This window comes from Mobula birostris, chromosome 7, assembly GCF_030028105.1.
Source record: "Mobula birostris isolate sMobBir1 chromosome 7, sMobBir1.hap1, whole genome shotgun sequence".
In the NCBI taxonomy this organism is placed as follows: Eukaryota; Metazoa; Chordata; class Chondrichthyes; order Myliobatiformes; family Myliobatidae; genus Mobula; species Mobula birostris.
Window position 1 is genome coordinate 141,235,955 of NC_092376.1, and position 9,850 is coordinate 141,245,804.

General features: G+C 38.4%; 1 protein-coding gene across 1 annotated transcript in view; it reads right to left on the reverse strand.

The window, feature by feature from the left end:
• Nucleotides 1-5,575, reverse strand: part of pfdn1 (prefoldin subunit 1) — an 82,089-nt gene extending 76,514 nt beyond the window's left edge. Inside the window, exons 1-2 of the mRNA XM_072264465.1 lie at nt 5,472-5,575; nt 2,428-2,594 (exon numbers count right to left, since the gene is read on the reverse strand). Coding sequence (XP_072120566.1) covers nt 2,428-2,594; nt 5,472-5,522 — 218 coding nt within the window. The 5' untranslated portion in view covers nt 5,523-5,575. The remainder of the gene's footprint in view (nt 1-2,427; nt 2,595-5,471) is intronic.
• Between the last annotated feature and the right edge of the window lie 4,275 nt (nt 5,576-9,850).

Here is a 9,850-nt window from a genome sequence, read left to right on the forward strand (position 1 = left end):
ACAATGTTATTCAAACCCAACTAAACTTACAAAAACAGAATGGAGCTAAATCATTTCAAATCCAGCCACAATAGCTTAAAATTACAAGGCTGATTCCTAAATCTAAAGCCTCATGATAGTCAAATAACACATAACACATAAGCAGGATAACAGGGAGTAAATAAGGTGCTTGAGGAGTATAAGAAGTGCAAGAAAATACTCAAGAAAGAAATCAGGAGGGCTAAAAGACATGAGGTTGCTTTGGCAGTCAAAGTGAAGGATAATCCAAAGAGCTTTTACAGGTATATTAAGAGCAAAAGGATTGTAAGGGATAAAATTGGTCCTCTTGAAGATCAGAGTGGTCGGCTATGTGCGGAACCAAAGGAAATGGGGGAGATCTTAAATAGGTTTTTTGCGTCTGTATTTACTAAGGAAACTGGCATGAAGTCTATGGAGTTAAGGGAAACAAGGAGTGAGATCATGGAAACTGTACAGATTGAAAAGGAGGAGGTGCTTGCTGTCTTGAGGAAAATTAAAGTGGATAAATCCCTGGGACCTGACAGGGTGTTCCCTCTGACCTTGAAGGAGACTAGTGTTGAAATTGCAGGGGCCCTGACAGAAATATTTAAAATGTCACTGTCTGCAGGTGAGGTGCCGGAGGATTGGAGAGTGGCTCATGTTGTTCAGTTGTTTAAAAAGGATCGAAAAGTAATCCGGGAAATTATAGGCCGGTAAGTTTAACGTCGGTAGTAGTTAAGTTATTGGAGGGAGTACTAAGAGACAGAATCTACAAGCATTTGGATAGACAGGGACTTATTAGGGAGAGTCAACATGGCTTTGTGCGTGGTAGGTCATGTTTGACCAATCTATTGGGGCTTTTCGACAAGGTTACCAGGAAAGTAGATGAAGGGAAGGCAGTGGATATTGTCTACATGGACTTCAGTAAGGCCTTTGACAAGGTCCCGCATGGGAGGTTAGTTAAGAAAATTCAGTCGCTAGGTATACATGGAGAGGTGGTAAATTGGGGTAGACATTGGCTCAGTGGTAGAAGCCAAAGAGTGGTAGTAGAAAATTGCTTCTCCGAGTGGAGGCCTGTGACTAGTAGTGTGCCACAGGGATCAGTGCTGGGTCGATTGTTATTTGTCATCTATATCAATGATCTGGATGATAATGTGGTAAATTGGATCAGCAAATTTGCTGATGATACAAAGATTGGAGGTGTAGTAGATAGTGAGGAAGGTTCTTTTTTAACATTTAAGAATAAATTGGACAGATACATGGATGGGAGGTGTATGGAGGGATATGGTCCGTGCGCAGGTCAGTGGGACTAGGCAGAAAATGGTTCGGCACAGCCAAGAAGGGCCAAAAGGCCTGTTTCTGTGCTGTAGTTTTTCTATGGTTTCTATGGTAAAGCAAAACAAAAGGGAAACTTGTATCTTATGCTAAGACCACAAAAGCCTTGAGTATAGCAGCTGAAGGGGTAAAATAAAATGGAAATGGAAACAAAAATTAAAACATTAAAAAAAATGTAAGGATAAAAGGTCAGAATTTCAAGATGCCATTATAGGAACATAGGGACTTTAGGATAACTCAAAACAGTGGGGTCCAGTTCAGCAACACTCCCTCCACATCAGACTTTTATCAGGGACCAAAGCTTTCAGTGTTTCTTGATGCTATAGAGAGGAAGGAATTGATAAAGTCTGGCCATTCTTGTTGGAGGAGCAGAGGTTATAGTTCGGGAGAACAAAGGCTGAAATTAATAACCAATGAGCCTCTGACTGGAGGTGGCTATAAATGCTTCCAGTTCCTGCTTAGTATACGGTTTTGAGATACTAGAACTGCTTTTAAATCTGTCTAGTTTAGATGGCTGTGGTATTATTCCACTCTGGTTCAATACCTACGTAGGTCTCAGAGAGTGTCAGGGGTTTCATTTTCCTTTTTGAAAAAAAAATCTGATTGAACCATGTAATTTCCTGTCCATTTCAAAGGGCTGTTTAAAATTCAACCTAATTAGAGTTGCACTGAAGTCATACATAGGTCAGACATTTTAAGGACATCAAAGAGTTAAGAAGGAAATAAAATTTTACAACACTCCAGCCAACTAATGCTCACTTTTGCAAACACTAGTACTTTCTATTTTTGCTTTCTTTTATAGACTTGTTATAACAAAACATTTGCCTTACATAAAATACAGATATGAAGAAAACCTGTCAATCCTTCATAAACCCAGCCTGGACACGAAGAAATGTACAAGAGATATTAATGACCCTTTAATTTCTCCCCTTGTCATGAACTGAAGTTCATGACGTAGAAGCTATGAACTTTCCTGCTGATGTAACAATAATTCAAGCTTCAGGAAATACTACAAAAAGGGAGCAAACGTTAAAACATTCAGTTATTTAACAGATATATAGCTTCCATGTAGGAAATCAAGAAAATCTTACTTACATTCTCCCAACACCCTCATACATGCGTGCATCTTCTGGCATTGTAGCTATTTCTCCATCTGTTAAATATGCATGTTTTTTGGTCCTGTTTAATTGTTCAATCTGCAAATCTGCAAGTTTCACCTTCTGTTGTGTATCGAGCACTTTGGTCTGTAATTCAGCAAAAGCCTGAGAAAAATATAAACATAATTAAACATATGACTAATTTCCTTTCAAGTTAATATTGATTAGCATTTCAAATTATACAGATGTCTTATTTGGGACATATTTTCTTGAATCCAATTTCTGATAATTTTTCTGTGAAATTGCAGCGGCTCTCTCGACAACATCTTTACTACTCCTTATCAATCTGTTCATTCAGTTTTGCAGATAGCCACAAAACAAAACTGAGCATGATGCCAAAATAGAATTGCTTTCCACTTATACATTTTGTCATCAACAAAAAATATGTTTAGGTTGATCTGGAAGTGTATTCTCACTTTATGATGCAAGGTAAGCACTTTTAATTCAATTCAGAAAAATTATTAGATATCAAGGAAAATCTTATTTTAGCTCACATTTAAAATGAAATACTGTGCAATGAGTAAGTGTACCCAACCATTTTGGTACTCTTACTTATTTGGCAGATGGAATACTATGTCAAGAAGTGTATGATTATGCACTTTGATAGAAGAAATAAAAAGATAGGCTATTTTCTAAATGGAGAGAAAACACAAAGAACTGAGGCACAAAGGGACTTTGGAGTGCTTGTGCAGGATTTCCTGAAGGTTAATTTGCAGGTTGAATCTGTGGTGGAGGAGGACAAATGCGATATTAGCATTCATTTCATGAAGCCTATAATATAAAAACAAGGATATAATCTCGAGACTTTATAAGGCACTGATGAAACCTCACTTGGAGTATTGTGAGCAGTTTGGGCTCCTTAGCTTAGATAGGATGTGATGAAACTGGAAAGGGTTCAAAGGAGGTTCACAAAAATGACTCCAGGATTAAATGGCTTGTCACATGAAAAGTATTTGATGGCTCTAGGCCTGTATTCACTAGAATTCAGAAGAATGAGGGATGGTCTAATGGTGAAAGGTCTCGATAGAGTGAATGCTGAGGTGATGTTACCTATGGTGGGAGAATCAAGGACCACAGGACACAGTCTGAGAATAGAGCGGCATCCTTTTAGAATGGAGATGAGGAGGAATTTCTTTAGCAAAAGTGTTGTGAATCTGTGGAATTCGTTGCCACAAGCAGCTGTGAGGCCAAGTCTGTATGTATATTTAAGGCAAAGGTTGATAGATTCTTCATTGGTCAGGGCATGAAGGGATATGGGGAGAAGGCACAGGAGATTAGGGCTGAGAGGAATAATGAATCAGCCATGATGAAACGGGCCAAATGGCTTAATTATGCTTCTATATCTTATTGTCATATCTTTTTGTGTTACAAAACTAACAGTAAGAAAATTTAAATTAGTATAACCTAGGTCTAAATGACTTAGATTATTGAAATTAATAGAATTACGAATAGATGGATTTTCAATTCACATCGAAATTATTTTTCTTAAAACCTGATGAGGTTTATACTTACAATGCCATGTGAAGCCTAAAGTCATAAGGCTTGAAATAACTTCCCAATATTTCTCCTAACTTTATGGGTTTAAAGAATGATGTTTGTTCAACTTCTTGAGCATCATTACTCAAGATAACATGCACCCACAATGCACAAACCCATTTTGTTCCTAATATCAATGATTATGATCAAGTACTGCAGGTGCAATACCTGGCAAGAAAAGTTACATCTGGTACACAATTATTCCATCTTTACATCATGTTAAATGAATCTCAACTATCCCACAATATCTGGATGTAATCTCCTCCATCACCAGCATTATGACTTTAAGTTGACACATCTGCAGGACAGATGGCAGCATTCCCTCCCTTGCAAGTACAAAACGAGGGCAAAAGTAGCAAAGGGAATAAGATTCTCCAAACTGTCCAGCAAGTTACATATCTTCTAACAGCAACATCATTATAAGATAACATAGAATTCCCCAATTATCATTGTGAATGCATTGCCACCACAGGTTTGCAGAGTTCACCAGAAATGCCTTCTAAAGACAACAGATTGGAAATAAACATAACACTATCATCGCATCCCATCCTGACAAGATATATTTTGTAAAAGTGATGATATTTGTCATATTAACCAATGTATCCAGGCGCAAACTAATTGAGAATCTAATGAATCATTAAAGATAGAAGTTAACACAATGTGAAAAACATCACCTTATGAACGTCATTACTTAATGCAAGTGGTTGAGTGAATTAAGTGAATGCAATAAAAAAAAATCTGGATACGAAGAGGGTCAATCGCCATCTAACACAACAAAAACTTGTATAACCATATAAAATAATGACCTGTCCTTCCCATTATAAGACTGATGAACTTCGATAATTTTGTTCTTTCAAAGCATTATTTGCATTTAAAGATAACTGTTCTGTCAACAATTAGGGTCAGTATAAAATATGACTTGCATTTTCAACATGTTTTGCAACCATTCTGATTCCCTCCTGTTCCCATTGCCCAACCTACCTCCCCTCCAAGAAATGAACCAGATCTTTAATTGAAGGTGAGTGAATGCTGAGACACGAGGGTGGGGATGTAGTTAATAGGGTGTCTGTCTGCAGACACCAAAGTCTAAAGAGGGAACGTAGTTAAGGTCGCTCTGTGGTCACCAATCCCCAGGGTTAGGAATGTAGTTAAGTTCTCTCCATGGTCACCAAACCCTAGGATCAGGGATGCAGTTAAGGGTTCTCTGCGATCACCATACCCTAAGGTCAAGGATATAGTTAAGGTCTCTACTGATCACCAGAACGGTCTCTCCCTTGGACAACGTTTGGCCTCACTGTTACCGGGCCCGAACCTACAAGCTTCGAATGCCTGCCGATAACGAAAAGATGCCTCTCGAAATAGTGCTTCTCAGTCTTGTTCACTTAACATTAGCGATCAAAGAAGCTAACATAAACGAATTTCTAAATACCCGCCGCCTCCCTATACCTTCTTCAGCTCCAGATCCACGGGGGCAGCCATGTTGGAAGAGGCGCGCATGCGCAGCTCGCACTCTCTCGATGAAGAGGCAGAGTTGTCCGGGGCGGGATCTTCACTTCGTTCAAATGTGTCAAAGGGTCGGTGATGCGTGTTTTATGTATTTATTCGTGTTAACAACCGGATCAAATCTAATTATCACCAATGGACTGAGTTAGATGTAATATGGAATTATAGTATTTCAGAATCAAAATCAGTCAGGTTCATTAACACCGACATATATGAAATTTGTCGTTTTGAGACAACGGTACAGAGTAATACTTAAAAATACTGAGACTTTAAAAAATAAATAAATGGTACAAAGGAGGAATAATGAGAGTTCAAGGACGGTTTAGGAATTTGATGGTAGTAAAGAGAAGAGGGCATGTCCCGGATGGTGAAGGTCTTTACTGATAACACTTTCATGGGGATTCCCCTCCCGCTGAAGTTGTCCTCGATGGCACGGAGGACTCTGTACGTTTGTGATATAGAAGGGTGCCATTCGGCCCATCGCCCTCATGACGGCCCTTAAAAGCTACTTTTTCCTCCAATTCTCTCAGTCTGTACACCATTAGGTCAATAAGCTTCTAGTACTATTCTAGTTACCTTTTAAGCGTGTGAGGATCTCTGCTTCCGGCATCTTTTCAGATGTTAGATCTTGACTTCCTTTCACCCATTAGGTTTTTTAAAAATCTTCCTTGTTTCCCATGGAGTTCTTCTTCTAGTTACCTGACATTTTTATTTCTAAGTTTCCTTTGACAAAAATAGGTACTTCCTATTCAACCTATCAAAACCTCTCAAATGTCTATTTTTTAATTAAATCTTCTCTCGGCCTCATTTGTAGCAAAGAATACAGCCCCAGCTCACCTCTCTCTCACCTAATCTCTCTCCATAACTAAAATCCCACAACCCAGGAAACATACTAATAAATAACCCTTTGGACATGGCACATTGTGCCTATTTTGTGACCTTTGTTGTATGCAGCGCTGTAGATGAGAACTGATTTTTGTTTACACAGTTCTAGCAATTGTTTACACTGTTCTGGTATTTTCCTCAGCCAACAGGGATAGCTTTTATATATCTTTGACTAGCTTACCTATCTTCTTGGTAACTTGAAACTTGGTACAGTACTTAAAGGTATGTGGGTGTGCACCTAAGAATGTCCTCATTCCTCTAAACTTGGTATTCTGCCATTTACTGTATATTGTCTTGCCTTGTTTGCACTTGCTAAATTACACGATCTCAGGCTTCAAGAGTGAAGTCTCTCTCTCTCTCTCTCTCTCTCTCTCCCTCTCCCTCACACACGCATATGCACATCATTTTAATATACTACAATACATCTGTACAAAACTATTTAAACTTTGTAGGATTGCACAGAAGTTGAAGTTTTATCATTTACATGATTTTTACAACAAATCCTTGAAGGTAGTTCCAATATATGTTAAGAAAACAAGATTTGGGTAAACTCATGAAAAACTATTCATCCATTACAAGGTTAGTTGCTGTTCAACGTTCTCATAATGCTTAGAAATCATCTCTGGTTGTCTGGAGTAAGTTAGCTAACTGCGTTTAAGGGATGGCATAATGACACAGCAGGTAGTGCATCTCCAACAGTTCTCCTGACTTAGTTTTGATCTTAATCTCGACTGCTGTCTGCGTACAGTTTGTGTTTTCTCCCTGCAACCATGTGTAATTTTCCTTGGTTCTCCAGTTTTCTCCCAGATCCTAAAGACCTGTGTTTTTGGGTTAATTACCTATTGTATATTTCTCTTTGTGTAAGGTAGGTTGAGGGTGGAGGGGGAGAAAGGGGTTGATGAGCAAATGTGAAAAAGTTTGTTGCAGGTAAATAAACATGGAGGAGTAGCATGATGGCATTTTTCTGAAAGCCAGCAGAAAGGGTTGAAAGGCCTCTGTTCTCTTAAAAAGAAAAGAGGAAAAAAAAAGAAGTAAGGGTCATAGAATGCTACAGCACAGAAACAGGCCCTTTGGTCCATCTAGTCCATGCCAAAATATTAATCTCCTTAGTCCCATTGACCTCCAACATAGCCCTCCATATCCCTGCCATTCATGTGCCCATCCAAATTTCTCTCAAAAGTTGTAATCAAATCAGGCAGCTTGTTCCACTTCTGAGTGAAGAACTTCCCCCCTCATGGTCCCTTCAAACATTTCACTGTTCACTCTTAACCCATGACCTAGTTCTAGACTCACCCAACCTCAGTGGGAAAAGCCTGCTTGCATTTACCCTATCTATAGCCCTCATAATTTTGTTTACCTCTATCAAATCTCCCCTCATTCTCCTGCGCAAGAGGGAATAAAGTTCTAATCCATTCAACCTTTCCCTATAATTCAGGTCCTCAAGTCCTGGCAACATCCTGGTAAATTTTCGCTGCAAACCATTTGGCCAGTCTGCTCTATGTCTCCTCATGGGATAATCCCTGTTCCCCCAGGAATCAAGTTGGTGAACATTCATTGCTCTTGTTCTGTTGCAGGCATATCCTTTCAGGGAGGCCAGATCCATACACATGTTCAAGATGCAGTCTCATCAGGCCTTGCATAATTTCAATAGGATGTTTTTCCTCATACTCAAATCCTCTTGCAATAAAAGCCAATGTATCATTTGTCTTCCAAATTGTTCGCTAATCTGCATTAATTTTCAGATATTTGTATGCAGTTACAAATTCAGAGTATCTTTTGGGTTTTTTTTACATTCTTACAATTCTAGAGTTGTGCTTCAAATTTCCTGTTACTGCTATTATTATACATTGCTTGGAATGTAACAAGAAAATGTTAATTGGATTTCAAATCTTTTGGATATTTACCTGCACTTCCTTTAAAAGTTTTGTCAATTCATTTTCATTTTAATTGTTAATGGAAAAGTGGGTTGAGAATATGAGTTCCATCAGACCACTTAAACAGTTGTATTGGAAGGGTCTTTAGAATGATTAGCTGCACTAAAATGCTGAAATTGATGTGACAACATCATGGGAATATCATGAAGTTCCCCAAATTATAAGTTGCTCATAAACTACTCTCAGAACAATCAAAGGCATAACATTCCATTTGCTAGTATAAATACATTAGAATTGTTTTGTTTATTTCACTTATTTCCTCAAACCCTTTCTTAGCTACATTGGCTCCAACATTTTGTATGTCATCGTTCTTCCACAGGAAGCTGGACCAGAAAGATCTAAGCTATTATTTTTCTATTCTTAGTATTTTGTTTTTCAGTCGATTCACCAATGAGGTGGCAGAACAACCCTTTTGCAAATTTTGAAACACAATATTTCTAGCAACACAAATCAGATATAAATAGGAAATTAGGACTAAGCTCCCTGGGCTTCTTGGAATGAGTTTCTTTGACTTGAATTGCGTGTGGCTACAGGCCACAATTTAGATATTCCTAGACTGCATGGTAAGTGTCAATAGATTGCTGAACCATGAGGCAACCAGATAAACTTAATTCTCTCATCATCTGATATGTATATGTACCAACAAGGATAAAAGTGATAGAGTAGGACCTTCACAACTTTCTTTATTTCTTAGCACAGGAGCCCAAGTGCAGCACTTCCACATTTAATCAGGATGTGATCAAAGCTTAAACATGGAAATCCCACTTTTGCGTCAAATACCCACTCACTTGGAAAATGTCAATCAGCGTGCTCTAGCAGTCTACCAACCCCACCCTGCCCATGTTATGTTAGTTTTTAATTTGTGGCATTCTCTAATACTCACAGAACTTGATCATGAGAGAGCATCGTAATTTATTTCAACCAATCAGTAATTATTAAAGTATGAAAATCTATACCCATTATAGATATTCCTCCTGGGAAATTTACTGTATTGATCACAGGGAAATATCAATTTAAACAATGGGATAAACAGTCTGCAGGCATATGTGACTGTTGATTTTGTGCCTATTTTTAAATAAATGGACATAATGCAATCTATGTATTTAATTTTTCAATGTCTCCCCTTTCCTCTTTCCTATTCTGAGTTTCATATTCTCCTCTCCTGAAGATGGCAACTGATACTTGTGATGATCCTGCAGGCTCCAAAGTGATCTAGTATCCCATCTTCATGCCTAAGTCTAGACAGTGAGTGTTGTAAGGCTATTTGAATATGGGATCCATGGCAGTGGTGCCCAGTTCTTTCCTTGACCAACATCCATGCATTTACTGTACCAGGAGTAGCCTCTGCATAGTAGACAGGATTAAAGCTATGGCTGCATTTCCTATACCTAATCTGTTTTTATTACCATTAATAGCAAACACTTTGGTTGAGCTAATGCACCAAAGAAGCAGAAATTCATATTTTCAAGTCAAGTCAAGTCACTTTGTTATTGTCATTTCGAC